Consider the following 19,605-nt stretch of genomic DNA (forward strand, 5'->3'; position numbering starts at 1 on the left):
GGCAATTTACCTTAAATGTTGGGTGCCGGGTCGAAGTAATAAATGTAGAGATAGTAGAGCAAGGATGCGTAGAGGACGCTGAGTCAGCCTAATTTATAAGCACTTTAGCTCGACTCGGCCAATAAACCGTTTAAGCCCTTTCCAATAATCGTGATACGCTCGTTGATTACACTGGGATCTGTTTCGATCAGATCGAGAAATAGAACTTAATTTGTATTATTCGTCTATACTCTGCGCGGCGTTGAGTTCTTCCACTCAACACGCAATGCCTCCAGAATTCGGCAGAAAGTGGAAAACGAAGTGTATAACACTTGGTTCCCTCTGCCTACCCTGCTGTGTGCGGGATACAGCGTGAAGCATACATTATCAAAATCATATCCTTTCTTTTCAGACTACTTATCATATTCCGAAATAATTTGCCTTGTAAATTTGTTTCATTTTATTAGTTTAAGTTTATTAATTTAAATAAAATTGTAAATACAAGATAGAGAAAGTTTTTTTTTTTCTTTTTTATTCTATGTTAAATAAAGTAATTTTATCCATATACTTCTGTTACCAGAGTACTTAACATATTTGAAAATCACCTGGCAATTTTGAAGGTTCAAATGTACATAATTAATTGTAAGTTCAATTTGCAAAGTAATTATCTTAATTTCACGTGACCTACATATTTAATGTAGGCCGTCATGGCCCAATGACAATATTGCGCTGACTGTAAACGCGACAGATGTGGTTTCGATTCCCACTTGGGGGAATGACTTATTTTCATACTAACAAAATAACTGACACCGCAAGTTGAATAAAAACTTGAAATATATTTTAAAGAAAAATAGGCGAATGTTGTATATTTTATTATAAAATTATACAATTAAAAATGATATAAACTATATCTGCATGTTATAAAGTTCTTAAATCTCGCGAACATGTGTTGAGAAGTGATTACGATTTTGAAAGCGTGATCCATGATGAATTGAGTTTCCATAGATTCTTTTGATGACATGTTAAAATTAAGCTGAAAAAGAAATACATACAATATTTAAGTTCTTATTTAAACAGTCAAAGTGATTTAAATGAATGACGACACACTCATAATATTTATTTTAAGACTAAGTAAGTAAACTATCAAAATAAAAAATATTACATATTTATTTCAGGCTACAAATAGTCTACCAAAACTAAACCAAACCAAATAAATTTCACACCAGTGCAGCCATTTTAAGAAATTATCTTTTAATAATACTATACACTATAAATAAAACCTTTAAATTAAATTAAATCACCTTCACGCTATATCTCGTATAGTGGGGATTGAACCCACAAACATTGCGTTAACAGTCACTCCCTTGTACTCCTGCGCCACGACAACCTCAAATAATACCTTAATAATCAATAACTGTAATTTATTATATCAATTGAAATAAACATTTAAAATATTTACCTTGTGCTGGTGCCGCTGGTGCCGCTGGTGCCGCTGGTGCTGTTAAGGAAAAAAATATAATTCATTATTCTGTTTTTCTAATTTAACGTTTTGTCCCTCATGTATGTAAGAGGGTGGGAAGCAACTAGCAAGAACCTAGTGTCCACAATTCACATGCTCACCATATTCCATTTGAATTTGAGACACTCTGAATGCCGAAAATCAATGCCAAAAAATGTCTACCAGAACAGGGAAATGAAAAACATTTATTTATTCGAGTGGGAATCGAACATATAACCATCACTTACAGTGCAATACAATGCTCGACGGTAGTTTATTTTCACTTACAAGATGTTTCTCAAACATAGCTGAGTCGGCAAAGTTTAACGTTAAAACACTCCGTTCCTCATTAAGATATTTCCGTTCCCCTCTTTCCGCAGGATTCTTGGTGCATTGCGTGGTGAGTGAAAATATTAAAAATTTTATTCCCTCGAGTAAGAATCGATCCTACAACCGTCATGTTTACAGTCGCCCCTGCGCCTCGACGACCGCAATAGTTTAACTTTCAATATTTTTTTGGAATGCTAAATTTGAAGAACGTGCTAGAACTGTCAAAACAAATATTACACATATTATATCATGATAAATTAAAAGTCAGACTTACCTGGTGTTGTAGGTGTCTCGGCTTCCTGCAAAATGTTTATTTTTGATTTAATAAAGCAATAAAGATTAAATATTTGAAATAAGCCAAGTAAATAAGATATGTAATACCTACATGTTAATTATACAAATATATTTATTTATTTATTTATTTCAGCTTCACGCTGTACGTACCCTTTATGTTTTGAATCTTACCAATACTTTTATCAACCAGTGCTGAGATAAACTCGCACAATATAACAACTTGTAATTATATGATTCTAAAGCTTTTTTTTGCCTCATGCTTTTCCCTACATACAGCAGGATAAGCAGAGGGAACCTGGGAACCTAGCGTTAAGACAATCCGTTCCCGAGGCGTTGCCTGTTGAGTAATGGAACTGCGCTTTCTCAACATCAAAGCGAAAAAATGAAAATATTAAATATTTCACTTCCTCAAGTGGGATTCGTATCCAAAACCTGTCGCGGTTACTTACAGTCACACGTTTTACTCCTGCGCCACGACTTGCCTCAATTCTATAGTTTATTGTATAATTCTACATTATTACAATATATTTATGTTTCGTCTACCCTATCTTGTTAATATCATATACGTAAGGGATATCATAAAGTCCTAGTGCTATATTTAGAAGTTTTTTAAATCTTTTAACAAGCTTGTAAATCCTATATATATGTACTACTTCTTGACCTTACTCTAAAACACTAGATGAAAAATATTTTCCAGAAGAAAAAAACATCAACTATTGATAGCGGAGAAAATGTAGTCCGGATTGCCCTTAATGAAGTACCAAAGATGTATAAGGGTCATACTGATTCATGTTTTAATTTGCTATTATGATATACGTAGAGAACCAAGTAAATGTAAAAAGGTCAAGAATCACTTGATGGAGGTACAAGACTACTTCTTATATGAGTAATGTTAAGATTGTATATTAGAAAGAAATCTGTCTTTTGATTAATATTTTACGTTAATAGGCATTTTCATAAGTTACATTTAAAATGTATGTACATATTTTAATCTCTTATTATTTATTAGGAAATATCAACAATACACTCCAACACAAAACCTATTTTTTTCCGTTATACTTTAATTTATAACGTTATTAATAAACATAATTTTTATAACTGCCACCTAATATTATAATTTTATTCAACAAATAACTACAATTAATATTTGCATAATAAATTTAAAAAACTCAAATTAATAATTCATATTAATTTAAGAAACATTATTCCACCTGAGACCTAGCGAAACAAAGATTATAAAAATAAACTTCTTTAGTAATTCTTGAATGGGTGAAGGCCATGATGGTACGTCTATACTATACTATAGTATTTAGATAATTTATTTCCTTGTCTACATATAAGTATCATATATTCGTATTGTAAAATTACTTATTATTCACAAAAATCTGAAGACATTTGAAATAAATGCAAAATAATTGATAAATAAATATAATAACAAAGGGGACACACGAAAACTATGGATAATTATGGATCTTTTTTTCTTTGAAACATGAGGAATATTGGAAAAATCTATACATTCTATGTTTCACGTAACAGGTATCATTCAATGTGTATAATGCAACAAGGCAAAGGGAAAGGGGTCAAATGAATTCGCAAAAATTTTAATATAATACAGAAATTAACTTTATTTAACGTATTATTATTAGCTTACAAAACATTATTTATAAATAAATAAATGTAAAAAATGATTTTGATGTTCAAAGTGTTCATAATAAATATATATAGAGGAATCAACAATGTGATACCAGGTGGATGGTAAGGGTATCGTGCTTGAAATGCATTTGGTCGGATACAAAGGTCACATATAGCTTATGGGGTGACAACACTTCATGCCTCGACTTCCTCTTCTTTTACCTTCTGGTCGCCTGGCTTGCCCTTGGACCAGTCTGGTTTTTTCTGTAAAATAATTAAATTTGATTTAGAAGTGGCCTCTTACTAATAAATCTGTGAAAGCATGAAGCTGCAATCAAACTCTAAATACGCTATTGACGGAGTTCTGTACAACCTTAGTATGGTAAACAAATTGACTTTCTGATATATTCAACTAAACTAAAAAAATACGGAATAATACGACAATTTCGCATTAGATAAAGTATAACAAAATATATTTTAGTATTTTTTAGTAGAAAGTGAATTTGTTTAATTTTATACCTCAAATATCTGATGAAGCAAATGCAAACATTGTCATTCAATCTAAATTCGCGTCTATCATTTTAAATAATGAATTGCAATCAGAATTATCTTTATTTCGAAGACCGCTAAAATTAGATTGGATGAAAAATATGTACAAATTTGATAGCGTAGCTCAATCACTTTTGGAATGGAATCTTAATCTTAATTATTGAATTTTGATCGAACGCAGTTTTCTAACTGTAGTACAATCTTAGTACTAAAATAATTAATAATCTTCTAACAAATGACATATAGCGAGAACAGTAAAATTTAATATTTATAATAAAAAAATTAGTAAATTGAAGTATTGTCGTTTGTTTTAAAATTATAATAAACTAAAATGTAATGCTGAAATAAACAATAAATTTAACATCCAAAATTTCTATGAGCCAGGAGTATTTGTAATTCCTCAAAAATGTGTCGACGTTGATGGCTTCACACTCATGATGTGAATAGATATATAAACAATATAATATAAACATCATAAATATATACATACTATGTCAATTGAAATATATAACTAAATAATTATAAGAGTGACACACATGGAAAGATGAAAGTAGAAATCTAAAAGTGACCAAAACGAAGCGGACGAAAGAATCGTACATATTCTTTATTAGAAATAGATAAAAATATAAGATTATTCATAAATAATTATGATATAAGCAGAAAACTGTGAATATTTAAGGTAGATTTGAGGAAAATGCAAATTATATATGTATAAATAAATATTCTTCTTTACAATTATATAACAATGTAGCAGCTATGTGCAGCATTACCAATCTAAAGCAGTGGGCTCTTAAGCATATAAAAAATACAGAGAGCTATAATGCTGTCAAAGTAAAACGTGCTTATAGAAACCTCATGAAATTACCAAAAACTTTCTATACTGAATACCATCCACAAATAAAGAAATATTATTTGTTTTGATAAATCAACAAACGTACAGAAAGTTAATAGTAATAATTAAAATAAAAATATAGACAAGCGGTGTGTGCACCAAATACAAATGAAGTATCTGAACCTAATAGAAGTTTCAAGCACTCAAAGCCTAAAATAAAGTACAATTTTATAAATCTTCTTTCCATAGAAAAATTTATAAGTTGATAAGAGATCGTTTGACGATAACGTATCTGTTGTCAAAGATCTTTAGATAGAGAAATCCATGAAGATATCCTACAAGTGATCTAGATAGTTCTAGCTCTTGCACACTCTACAAGACTAAATAAAAAGTTTTTGTCAGTGACACTAGTAGTCGAGCTAGTTACCTTAGCACCAGCACCACCCTGTAAATATCGCATTTATTGAAAGAAGTAAACATTACATAAATAAGCTGTAAAGTGCTGCATTAAAATTTTAATTGTATTATAAGTAAATATGAAATTAAAGAGAACAATGTGTTAGAATATTAATGATCCAATTGTCTTATGAGTGGTTAGTAATAGGGAATGTATATTTGCAAAAACGAAAATCTGAATAAACCCTGAGTTATCAAATAGTTCAAGATTTGCAAAGCAGTGGAGGTAATCGCGTGATATTAAAGTAAATTTCCCTTAGATTTTTAACTTTGACTTAAGCTCTAGTGGGATTTTCATAAAAACAAATGTGTTATTGACGGTATTCACAGGCGCAACAAGGGAAGCTTATATATACGCGCGCTCCAAACATTTCTCACCTTATGCCTCTTTCGGGTTTGGTTTTACAAAAATATTAAAATTTGCCAAATTAACAACACATATATTTTATTTTAAAAAAAGTTAATTTATATTTAAAGTAAATAATTCATCAAGGAGTCGATGTGATGGAAATAAAAGTTTGAACAGAATTCATGCGTAAAACTAAATCACTTCTTTCCGATAGCCCAATCAGCTTTCTCTGCTTTCTTGGCCTGTTGGAACATGATGAATAACTATACTAAACTGTTAAACTACAATTAATGCCTTTTACCTTCGAGTAGATATTAAGGTAATGATTTTTTCTAGTTTTTTATAAATGTTAGTAACCATAATCGTGTTTGTAGATCTATTTAAATACATAGACAACAAACCAAAGGTTTCAACATACACACGTACAATTCTGTATGATTTTTATAATTAGCATAAAGAAAAGAATCGATAGAATTTATAATATGATTAGATGAAAATTTAGAATAAGTTTATCTTCAAGCTATATTATTGAAAATTATGTTAAAATCCATTATTTTATTAATTTGATAAATATATATCATGTTTTGCCAATTGTATTAATTTTGTAATAATAATTAAAATAAGGCCAATTAATTTGCTATATTATGGAAAAATAAATTCTTACCTCTTTGTCTTCTTCTTCAAGGGTGAATTCCTTCTTTTTGACAACCTTCAATTGGTTACGGAAGTTGAATTCGGCTGCCTTCTTTTGGAGCTTGGCGAATTTGTTCTCATATTTGGACACCTTCTTGAGTGTTGGTTTAACGCTGGAAAATTATTATAGTAAAGGTCTAAATACATATACAGCCACTCAACACGCGATGTCTCAAGAATTTGGTGGAAAATGGAGAACGAAAGTGTCTTAACACTAGGTTCCTCCTGCCTACCCTGCTACTCTATACACCGTTTATGTTGAAGTTATGATTTCAGAATTACTTGAAAATTTGTAATAAATCAGAAAATACAATTTACAAGTAGTTCCGAAATCACAACTGAAATCAAAATTTACATTAGTCTACGTTGAATAGTTCAATAGATACTTACAATTTGCCTCTGAGGTCATTGACTTGAGAGTTCAGGTCGGCGATCTGATAAAGTAAATAGTGTGAATATACATATAATAATGATTTCGGCGACGACATAAAAAGCTGCTTCATTACAATTAGAGAATATTATAGAAAATAACTACTTTGTTTTAAACAATTTCAGAATAAGATATAGTAAAAAAAGAGAACAGAAATTAGAGATTTAACTAGGTAGACTTATAAACTATAAACATGCAAAATAAGAAAAAGAAAACACTGAAAGCAAAACAACGAGAAAGTAAGCCTTAAAGAGGGCAATTAGTTATCCATTAACAATTGCGGTGAAAAAGAAATTAATACAAAAGAAGCACAGAACAAGATAGGTAGAGATGGGCTTAGATTAGGCAGGGTTATTTGCGAGCTGCCGAACAGTTCCCATCAACTGTCTATTATTATCCATAAGGAATCTTCTATATCTGACGTATCCAAGCGGACATGATTCTTCACCTCAACATCTCTTAATTTATGACCTAATAGTTTTGCCTCGCGCAAATCTATTTCTGTGCCCTGTGCTGGTTGCTGGTCTCTTACAGCACCTATTTACCTACAGATAAGACTGTGTGCAGAATATATTACAAGTGCAAACACATAGCGCTAATATTCTACCTCTTCGATGTCTTAATACGAAAGGATTGCCGAATACAGCTTGGAATAGTTAGAAGAATTATCAGTTGTTACGAATCACATCAGTTGTATAATCACATTTATTATCATTTCATTTTGAATTTTGAAAATATTTTTCTATTGAGATTTACGTTTTAATTTTTCATTTAAAAGCTATAAAGCTTTTGATCTCGTCAAATACAATTTGCTAGTCGACCATCGAAGTTGTAATATATTGAGCGCAAAACTGATATACATAATTTTTTCACTTTACTGTAACGTAATATTTATATAAATGTCTATTTATCACACATTCTACTGAATACTTCGTCGCTGTGTATATTGCAGTGTCAGTGCAAAATCGATCGAGCTAGATATGTAGTATATGAATATGTGATGTGTTGTCTTGGACACGTACTATGCCTTAAAGAAGATGGAGAACATGTATCCGAGTGAGGGCGCCACTACCTCGGAACAGACAGGATAGGGAAGGATCATCGACCACAGCATGGCACTTTCAATTTATACACTCGACGGGCAACTATTAATAATATTCGGGTGTCACAAAGGTAAGAAGTCACATATTTCTCACTAAACAGGCAAAACAGTTCGCGCGCATGTAACGGCACATACATGAATTGTTGGAGATTTGGAACAAGAAGTTTGACTTACACTATGCACTTGCGTGTGCCAATAAAGGAACTAGTCTATCGTTCCAATTTTATTTTATCGGTACTCTACTAATTGTCTATAAAAAGAGAAAATTCAGTAAGGCCACTAAGCTCGCCACACACGAAGCATCACACGGTCAAATGCAGCGACGGTTGGTAGGTACTCGATCCATCGTTATCGAATATATTAAAGTGCCATACTATTAGGGAATAATTAATTGGGACTTTGAAGCTTTTCGTTAATGATAATTAATCTACGTCATGCGGTAACCGAAGCTATTTACGAGTACACGCTTCTGTCGCGTAACTCTGTCAGCAGAAGATCCTCGCATAAATTAGCTAAAATCGACTAAAGCTTATACAACGGCATGATAGATATTTACATGGAACGAGGATATGACCTTAATGATCGAATGGCTACGAAGCAGGCATGCAAGTCGAATCTTTCAATGGCAAATGATTGCAGTGTTTGTTACGCCGATGGCTCTAACTGGCGTTAGTGTAGTTAATCGTGTAAGCACCACGTCGGGTGACGCCACCTTCGAACGCGGCAGATCGATTTTGCACCGCACGGTTGCCCGGCGAAGTCCGCGCGCGACCTCTAGCACGCACAGGCACACACCTGCTCTACGAGTACACCACTAACCCGCGCCTCGACCGTTATTTACAATCCAACAGCAAACAACCGAAAACTTACAAAGCATTATATCAAATGTGAACACGAACTGTCACACGCGCACGTTTGTTACAGAGTCGATGACTGTGATATTCACAATGGTCAATACCTCATAATCTCTTTTCCTGACTTCATGTTCCAAATCCCACTTCTGGCCCTCACACACATACATGCGGTCATAATACTGCTGTATTATTGTCTTGAGCATTGCTATAGAAAAAGGAAAGATAGATTATTGAGCCGGCACAATGAGCATGGGCATCTGTGTGAGTGGCCTGCGGCTGTGGACGCAGCGACGTGTGCATGTGTGCTGTGAGCCGTACAACTATTATGTAATGTCGTAACAACTAAATCAGAATCAACTCATCACGTCATACGCATTCCCAATCCTAATATGCATTTTACCTCCATTTTCCTAATTTGGATAGCTCGTTCTAGTTCATATTTATCCCCCTCAAGGTTGTATATTCTGTGCCAGTACATTTGACATATCGTCTGCAGTTCCGCTAAAGAAAAATAATCACATTTTAAGGTAAGCAAAAATTTTGAATGTAGCACAGTCCGTCTCTAACGTTGTGGGCAGTGTAGATTCGTGGTTTTGAAGCGTAAGCGAAGCTACATGATCTTAAAGGTACTATTTGCAACTGTTTAAACTCATTGTTAACTAAAACTCGATGAAGTATCTACAATCGTCACAATACTAACGCACGTTGAGATATCGGAACGATGTTATACAGCGAATTAATTTCGTATGTTATCCACATTAGTTAAGGTATTTAGAGATTAAATATATATTTTCAGCCCCCTAAATGCTAAAAATGAGTTTGCTGTGAAAACCAAAATATTATCATTTACTAGTCACATTTAAACTACTCAAACGCAGAGCGTAATACAAATTGCTTCGCCCAAACCAGATCAGACCTCGAGCTCTCTGCGGGCCACTTCCATCTCGTGATCGTACTTCTCCTCCTCGAGCTTGCCGATACGCTGATGATAACCGGTAATGATGCTCGTGAGAGCGGCTACAACATCAACCAGAATTACTGCCGTTGTTACGACAAGCTTACCGTGGCCCTACTACTGTCATCGTCCACGCTCGCGTATAAACAATGTAGGAAGTGAGTAAGAGTGTAAGTCTTAAAGAGAAACTTAATAAATTAAATAGGTAATGTGTAAGTATTGGCGTGTCAGTTCAACGACTACAGCTTAGAAAAGGAAGGCGCGATAGAGAATAAAGGCTATCTTGATAGATTGGGCGGTTTCAGTTAAAATGTATAAAACACGCACTTCGACATCACAACGTTAAAAAAGAAGTTTGGTAAGTTTTGTAAGTTCGTCAAAATATAGGACCGCCGTAGTTCGTATCGCTACCTCCATATCTTTCCTTTTCACGACGTATTCCAGATCGAATTTTTCATCTTCGAGGTTGGCAATGCGGGAGTGGTAGTCTTTGCAAACCCTCATAATAACATCTATAATTAATATATATCATTTATATAGGTAATGATGTAATAATGTGGGACGACCTGTAAAATTGCATGTGGTGAGGTGTGGGGTTTAAGGAATTTATTTGAATATATTTAGTGTTATATATTTCTGTAATACAAGGATGAATTCTAAATATCTATTTAGAAAATTTTAACTATTAAAAAACTTAATTGAAACAATCTTAAACTAAGTCCATTACCTTCGTTTGCATCTTCAGTGTTCTTGGGTTTACCGCACCTCTCCTCAATGATGCGCCTCCTTTCAGCTGCTTTACGTTCCTGTTCTTTCTTGAGTTCCTCAGCGGCTTTCTTACGCAGGAGCAACTATTATAAGAGTATTTTATTTAGCAAGTGTACCTTCATCACTAATTGATCGTTCTTCATGTTATATATATGAATCAATACGTACCCTAAGCTTCTTCTTTCTCTCGGGGGTCATGAAACCTTTCTTGGCCTTCTTGGCCTTGGAAGCTTCTTCCATGCGCTTGCGCACCTCAGCACGCTTGCGGTCGATTTCGGCCTGTTTGGCCTTCTTCGCCTAAACACATTGTATAGAATAGTGAAAGTATATGTCATAGTTCAATATGCTGTCTGTGTTGTTATAAAAAACAATATAACGTTAAATTACGTGACTGATTATTAAATTAAAAAGGAGATGAATAAGTTTGATATATTATACTTAGAAATAATATTTAAGATATAACTTTTTTTGTAATGATTATTAAGTGGTTCCTAACGAAAATTTTTAAAAATGTATTGATTAGAAATATCATAGAGTCTGTATAGTGTCTTCGATCTTCTTTACTTTACCTCCTCGAGACGCTTTTTCTGAAAAAGAATAACAAAAATAATTAGAAAAAGCACTGATACAAACATTAATAAATTTTAGTGAAGGCATTTTAACTGCAATCAAACGTGTGCTAAGTACAGTAATATCATTAATAACTCTAAATATACTTTAATTACGGTTATTATAATAATTAATTGTATTTAATACTGTGCGGAATATATTTACTTTTGTAAGTAAATGTGGCATATACTGGCAATTCTGCTACAATTGTAGATTGCAAAGCGTTGTTCTCGTTATTCAGATAACAAATATGAATGTGTATTTTACAATAAATAATAATATTAATGTAAGTAAGGGTGCAGTACAATAGCTGTGTTTATAAATTATTATATTGGTACCGTGTGTGAGATAATACAATGAAAGCTGTTATTCACGAACATATTATATGTTTATTTGTAATTATTTGTTTAAATATGTGTATTTAGTTCGTCCTGTAAGCATTAGACAGAGATATTTGTCGTTAATAAACTTACGAGACTGTATAAATTGTATAAAATCTGCGAAAAATCGATGTAATAACAAGTAGTTTCAATAGTTTTATATTTTGTGTTGCTAATATTTTCTCATTTGGAGTAGTATTCGTACTTTTGTGACAATTTTCAAAACATCTCAAAAGTAATAAAACATTTTTCCATTTTTTTAAATAGATTTTTTTTTTCATATGTATCCAAAAAAATGAATTTGTAAATGTTTATGTAATGTGAGTATAGTAATATAATGTTAATATTATTAGTTTAATACCTGTGTCTCGAGGAGAGAAAAAGTTCAATACTGTTGAATAGTCCCATTGATCACGGCACGGACACCAACAGATGTATAGATGAAGACGAGCAATGAAACAAAAAAAATAAGGAAACACATTAGAAATCGGGCTTCAAATAATGGTGATATATTATATCTTAAAAATAACACATAAATAAATAATAAGAATAATGAAAAATATTTCTTATTACTTTGCTAAGAGCTAATAGATTTAAAATATACTTACAGTATGCTTAAAATGTAAAAATATTAACTATATTAGTCTTAAAATTCAGCATTCATCTTACCTCACTTCATCATCCGCCATTGTGTATGTGTTGTTTGGGGTGTCCTGTAAACATAATTTAATTAAATTTACTTAAGTAAAAATCGTACAAAAAAACACTGTATTCAAATTTAGGAACCTGATAGAAATTATTAACTCCATTGTAATTAAATTTCTCAATTTTGTTTTGATTTCCCCAGGGAATCTTACAAGAGCCTAGTTAAAATTTCCCAGAGAAGGAACAGTTTATTCACGCAAAATATTCAGTAAAAGTAAAATTATACTGAATCTTCATAATTATACGAAAATCTTGTATTTTAAGGAATAACAGACATTCTGTCACAATTTTATATATTAAGGTCACAATAAGAAATTATTCTATTTAGGAAAAATTATAAAATTCAAATCTTGTGCTATAATAACTATTTGGATAGCGGCCAAATACCACGATGCTAAACACTGATATTTGATATTCTGGCGGAGCTAAAAATTTGCATGCTAATATTAAATCATCAATTTAAAAATTCTTGCGGCCGCGTTCAGAATATCGTGAAACTGTAGATATTATAAATGGATAGTGTAAAATGTGATTTTACGTAAACGTGTTCTTTAATTAGTTCGTGTGAGCTCGGGTGTGGTCGGACGCGTTCGTCGCTGCTCGGGTGGACCGAAATAGGTTCGCGCACACTCCTGCGCATCCTAATTTGGTCACATTCGCCCTACTTCGGTTACAGGCGTTTCAGGCGCTAAGCTCGTCGCTTGTGTAATAGGATACGTTTATTTAGAATGTGATATAGTTTGTATTATAATTATTAATTTGTGAACTTTTACTCAATAGTAACGGCATTTAATACAAAATGAAATTAAGTAAATGAAATAAATTAATTTAATTTTAAATGAAGGTTCGTTTAATTGTATAAAAATTTTAGTATCAATTGCGATTTCTAATTTTCAAATTCTTCAAGGGTGCCCTTGGACAAAAAATTAGGTTACTTTTCTAGTCACGCTGAACAAAAAATGTTACATATATTATGCTAATTTTCATTCAAATATTTAAATAATTACAAACGTACATACATAAATAAGTACATACAAATATTTAAATAAGTAAACACGAGGTAAATTTCAAATTTAAGTAATACATTTTTTATTTAAGTCTCTCAAATCCTATGAGAATTACAATATATAAGTCATATAAAATATTTTTTATATTAGAACTAAGTAACCGAAAGAAGCTTTTATAGCTTTCATCTAATCTAATTATTTCAATGTCACGTCCCAGTTCCAATATGGAAGTAACATTAACTACATAATATCCATAACGACGTGACGTTATATGTTATCAGTTACATCGTTAGCCACTAAATCTGGAATGCATTTGGAATACTCGAGAGCTCTACTAAACTTTCCTTGGAAATTTCACAAACTTATGGTATCACACACACGAGCAATGCATCACGGCGATCCATTACAGGGGACGTTGATATATCACTTCACTGATACTCACAGCGATATCCACATTGGTTTAAGTTAGTATAAATTTCACGGACTCACCTACGGCAAAGAAAAAGAAGATGGCCCTACAGATGGTTCAGCCAACACGAGCCACAGTTGCTGACTGGCGGTCGGCGGGCGGCAAGGTGCGGCGGGCAGTGCGTGGGCGCAGACCCCCCGCGACCCCCGTAGGCCAGTATCCCCCTCGGGTTTCCTCCCCTCTCGCGGACATTTTTAGAGCAGTGCCGTTTTGACACCAACACCGAAATAACACAGTATGTAAGCTCCATATGAAAATCGGATGCCGCGTAAACATTTGGTTCACATGCCAGGAGGTTAAATTTTGCTAGCTTACAGCCAGCCTGGTGTTGAAATGGAAAGATATCAAATTGTATTATGTTAGCTTCACGCTGTATCCCGCAAGCAGCAGAGTAGGCAAAGGAAACCTAGTGTTAAAACACTCCGTTCCCCATTTTCTGCAGAATTGTGGAAGCAGTGCGTGTTGAGTGGCGAAACGCCATATTTTGCCTCGATACCAGAACGAAGAAATGAAAATGTTAAATATTTCATTCAAGAAATTGGATTCACTACCTGTAGAGCTTACGAGTACAGTCACTCGCTTGTACCCCTCCGCCAAGACTTCCCTCAAATTAAACTGTACTTTTTATTATTTTTTAATCAAGTAAAAATAATAACCTTATACTTTCATATAATCCTTTGTTCCAATCCCTGAGATATTGAAGTGGAGATAAAATACTATAACTAACAAGTTAGAAATTGAAACAACACTTTATTTCCGCAACCTCTATCGAAATAACAATGTAAAGGGAAGTTCAAGCTCAACAAATTGTACTGAACTTCCAAGTTGTCCCTCGAGTACCCACCGTTGTTGCTGAAGCGAATGTTTGCTTAGGATGTGTGTTTCTTTCTATGTTGTATGTATATTGAAAAAGCTTTTTCTAATTTAAAAGAGATCTTTACTCAAGCATCTCATACTTTTTACTTTTTTGTATCCCGCATCCAGCAGGGTAGGCAGGGGACCTAGTGTTAAGACACTCCGTTTCTCTATTTCTGAAAGCATGTTGAGTGGCGGATCTCAACGCCGCGCTGTGCTTCAATACCAGAGAGTAGAAATGAAAATCTAAATAAATAATAATTAATTTCCCAAAGTGACCATCGAACTCACGACTTTCACGTTACAAACATATCTTTGTATTAAATTCAAACTTTAAAAAAGTCGTAACTTTCAATGTCTATAAATTCACCTACCCTCCTCTAAGTTACAGGGAACACATGCTCTCAACAGATACACGAAGTCACGTATTCGCCAACATGACTTTACTACAACGGTGCTTCAAATTTACGAGTCGGACGCTTTTACAGAAAACTATACATACTTACTATTTATATGGAGCAAAATATATATTTAATGCCATCGCTGTAACTCTAGTGGTTATCGATTTAAAAGATTTTATATATTTTTTTAATTTAGTTTATTTCAGCTAATTTTCGAGATATAGCGTGTTAGTTAGCGGCGCTCAACGCCGTGTTTTGGCTCGACACCAGAGTGGCCTTAATTACGAGTGTCAATCGAACCCACCACGTGTTGCATTTACATGACTGAGCCACCACTGGCGCACTGGCCTTGAACTGGCGACACTTTTAATAAGTAAAAAAATATTAATCCAATATCTTTATTTGTAAAAAAAAACATGCCTTAAAATAGGTATTTCCAACTTTTTATTTATTCGATGTAGGGAAATGTACAGAGGAATTTTGAGCCATTTGGTGCTGTACATTTCTCTCGGATTTTGGACAGACGGCCTTTGTAAAAGTTTGGAATACCACGCTTGACCGCAGCTTTTGCCAATACTAGACGGGAGCAAGTACCAATAGAATTTTAATAATTATTTATACCAAATTTAACAATAATAGTTGCTGCTTTTTATTAATATTACTAAACATACAAAGTAAAAAAAAATATTTTCATTACAAGACAAAACGCAGCGCTTAGTTCCGCCTCTCAACATAAAATATCTCAAAAACTAGGCAGTCTAGGGAAGGAAGTATCTTTCGTAACTCTAGGTTTCCTTTTCCTAATTTGCTATATAAGGGATACAATGTAAATCTTTTTTTTTTTACGAAATATTCAACTTTTCAAACAATAAGCGCAAATAAAACAACAAAACAAACTGAATCCAACACTAGTGATGAAAATGGATTGAACGGCTGAAAAATCAGGGCGTTCAGAGCGAGCTATAGCGACTCTAATTACAGTACAATCAATCTCCGCCACGCTTTCCACACTTTCGTGCCATATTTCATATTTCCACAACCCCTGTTAATTCAATCGGGGTGAATTGGTAATTGTAAAATAGCATAAAAATTCAACGATTGTATACAATTATTTGTAAAACTCGAAGCTTTTTGTTTTTTTTATCTATTCTTATATATGCCGGGTACACCTTTTGTTGTAAAACGATAAAAAAGTTAAAAACTGGTTAAGTGCGAGTCAGACTCGCCTACAGAGGCTTCCGTATCAACGAGAAGTACACTTTATAAAATTTAATTTACGTTTGTACTCATTTTGTTAGAAATAATGTACAAAAATATATTACCTATAAATTTTCATTTTTCGGATTTTTACATTATGTTCTCACTTTGTGAGTATAATTGTAAAATCCTAAATAATTGATATTAATGAAATTAATCGTCATCTTGGAATAAATTGACGGACAACAAAGCGATGCTATAAGCGTTCCGTTTTTACCTTTTCAAGTACGGAACCCTTAAAACCTAAAAGTAGCATAAATAAAAACTAAAAACCGTATCATACTCATAGATACATACGTATCAACCCAACAACAGTCTCGAATCTAAGCCGTAACGGAGCGAAAATGAAACTGCAACGAAATTGAAAAATACAGGAAATAATACAATTGTCCAGCGATTTGTAAACGAAAAAGCTCTAACACTAAACCATTCCACAATAACAGCCAGCTCTCGGACTACAGCGGGGAGCCGATATGAGAATACTCTTATCACATTGTAGAATAGACTGCTCTTTGTGTAGTTATGTACTGAAATGTGCACAAAATTATTAGACTGGAGTTTCGAAACTTTAAAGTTGGACAACTCACCTCGTTCATATGTTCTGATCGTGTGGAATACAAACTAACTTTGCTTAAGCTTAAATAATCACAATTGTAAGTTAATTTCAGTAACTTATTTGGTTAATTGGAGGTTTATTGGTGTTAATAAACTTTTATATCTATATCTACTAGCATCAGGGTATTTAAAATACTCGTATATCTTACTAATTTAGCGATGTGAGTTCGAATCCCATACAGGTTAACGTTTATTTTTATAATTGATCGACAAGTGTTGCTGATGGCGTATTTGAAACTACTGGGCTGTGCACACAATCGTTGTAAATTCGATCTCCATGCATACGGAAAATTTTGAAATAACTATGTGCAAAATATGAAAAAATACGAATACATATTATATAAAAGTATATGCTATTACGTATATATGTAGATTCATTCTATAATATATTTTAATTTAGACTTCATATTGCGTGGTAAAAGTTCTATACACAGAAATATATGAAAGCGACATCGTCATCGTCAAATGCTGAAATGAGACTATAAAACCAACAGAAAGCTGTTCTTAAAATGAAAGCATTAAATATTAAACGACTTTTTAAAGACCTATATTTAATGTACTGTACATTCAGATAAAATTATTGTGAAAATTATTTCGTTTGAATGAAAGAATTTCTTTTTTTTAGGTTTACGCTGTATAGCAATGTGGGCACTGGGAACCTAGTGTTAGGACACACCCTACTTCCCCTGAATTTTTGAGATATTTCGTATTGAACGGCGAAATTCAATGTCGTGCTTAGTGTTGTTGCCAGAGCAGAGAAATTAAAATATTAAATATATCTTTCCACCGAACCCACTGTAGCCTTTAGTCACACGTTTGTGCGACTGCGCCACGGTGGCCTTAACAAACAAACAAACATTAAAATTTATTTAAATTCCTATATCGTATGCTTTAACTAAAGGTTTTGATTATTAAGTTAACATAAAATAAAAACTTCTATCGTATAAATAACATGAATTTTCGCAACGAAGCAGATACCCATATAAAGATTAACTTTTAAAATACTCGTATAAATAAACACAACTTCTTTGTATGTGCTGACTTAACATTGCAGAAATTGCGTTTATTTCGTTCAGTTCAATTATTATGTCAATGTTCAATGTGTATAATAATGAAGTCAGTTGGTTGTTTCTTGGTTAAAAGCAAAAAACTGAATTTCGGCCACCGTTCAAACCAAGTATTTTCTTGAAAAAAAACCGTTTAATAAAAATTATTAATGATAAAATAAAAGGACCTAATTAATTCCATAAAACTTCGATAGTGCATGTACACTTTTTATATAGGCGAGTTAGGTTTTCATCACTACTATGTGTGCTTGCCTAACTAGCTACGGCCATTCGCTGTGATATAAATTTACAATTTTCAATATGTTTTGTACACACTTTTGTACACTATAGACACAACAGGGTAGGCAGAGGGAACCTGGGAACTTAGTGTTAAGATACCTCGTTTAAATGAATAAGCTTCCGTTTCCCATTTTAAGCCAAACTCTGGGGGCCTTCCGTGTTTAGTGGCGGAACTCAACTCCGCGCTTTGCCACGACACCAGAGCTAGAAAATTAAAATATTAAATATTTCATTTCCTCGTGTGGAAATCGAACCCAAAACCTATCGAGTTTACAGTCACACGCTTGTGCCCCTGTGTCACGACTGGCCTCATATACACTTACATTTGTAATATATAACATGAGATATTTTTTCTTTTTCTCATTTTTTCATTTCCTTTATGCCTTAAGGTAATTTAATGTTGACACTTTCCTTATGAATTCAAGAACTTGCGTTTGTTCCTTTTATTTATTTAATATTCCTTTTAATATTGAGTAAATTAAATGTTGTTATTGAATAAAGAACCAAAATTTAACGAAATAAGACGCAAAAATAAAAATATGATGCACATTTTAAACAAGATTTCTTAAGTAATTTTATTTTAAATCTGAGTACAATTTTTCTCTTTTCACTCTACAAAAAAGATGCATATATTATTAAATAATATAAAAATCAACTTATTTCTGACAAAATCTTATATAAATACAAATAATATATTTCAAGTACGTCTAAAAATCATTCACATTAATGGCAGTCATGTCTGGAACAAAGCTAACTAAACAGCGCGTTGACGTCAAACTACTAAAAATATATATTTACTAATCGATCGTTAAGAATTGTTTGTTCTATTACGGATAAGATAATATATTCAAATACACATATATTCAGATTTACCCCAACACAGCAGGGTAGGAAGAGGAAGCATAGTGTTATGACACTCAGTTTCCCTTTTCGTCGAACTTTTCGAGGCATTGCATGTTGAGTGGTGTAACTCAACGCCGCGCTTTGCCTCAGCATATTCTTCCAGTGGGAATCAAACCCATACCCTGTCACGGTTACAGACACACGCTTATGACTTGCGCCATGTCCAGCTGCATCTATTAGTTTCCTTGAAATTGAATAGTTTAAGGTTCAATCGTTTTTCATTCATTGAAAACAGCTTTTTCGATCGATATTCTATTAAAATATCCATTCTAACACCTGTTCTATTCAAATGTATATATTTTTTAAAATTCTACAAGCTTTTACAACCCGAACGTCG

The 19,605-nt window shown here is 33.0% G+C and overlaps 1 protein-coding gene across 18 annotated transcripts; it reads right to left on the minus strand.

Annotated features, from left to right (window-relative positions):
* Positions 1–813: 813 nt before the first annotated feature.
* Positions 814–14,060, minus strand: wupA (troponin wings up A). 18 transcript variants are annotated; one of them, XM_085200303.1, is made up of 13 exons: positions 13,912–14,059; positions 12,385–12,423; positions 11,291–11,308; positions 10,890–11,018; positions 10,681–10,804; positions 9,399–9,499; positions 7,003–7,046; positions 6,584–6,725; positions 5,542–5,559; positions 3,956–3,997; positions 2,082–2,106; positions 1,439–1,477; positions 814–1,012 (listed from the first exon to the last, which is right to left on the minus strand). In XM_085200303.1, exons 2-13 carry the CDS (start codon positions 12,397–12,399, stop codon positions 1,008–1,010), a joined length of 702 nt encoding a protein of 233 aa, XP_085056429.1. In that variant the 5' UTR covers positions 12,400–12,423; positions 13,912–14,059; the 3' UTR covers positions 814–1,007. The 18 variants fall into 18 exon arrangements, with proteins under 18 accessions (XP_085056429.1, XP_085056430.1, XP_085056428.1 ...); XM_085200304.1 differs by lacking the exon at positions 9,399–9,499 and adding an exon at positions 9,915–10,015; XM_085200302.1 differs by lacking the exon at positions 9,399–9,499 and adding an exon at positions 9,103–9,203 and having other exon boundaries at positions 13,912–14,058.
* Positions 14,061–19,605: the final 5,545 nt, after the last annotated feature.

Source organism: Heliconius melpomene, chromosome 17, assembly GCF_056956725.1.
Source record: "Heliconius melpomene rosina isolate 202511_hmr_F chromosome 17, ASM5695672v1, whole genome shotgun sequence".
In the NCBI taxonomy this organism is placed as follows: domain Eukaryota; kingdom Metazoa; phylum Arthropoda; class Insecta; order Lepidoptera; family Nymphalidae; genus Heliconius; species Heliconius melpomene.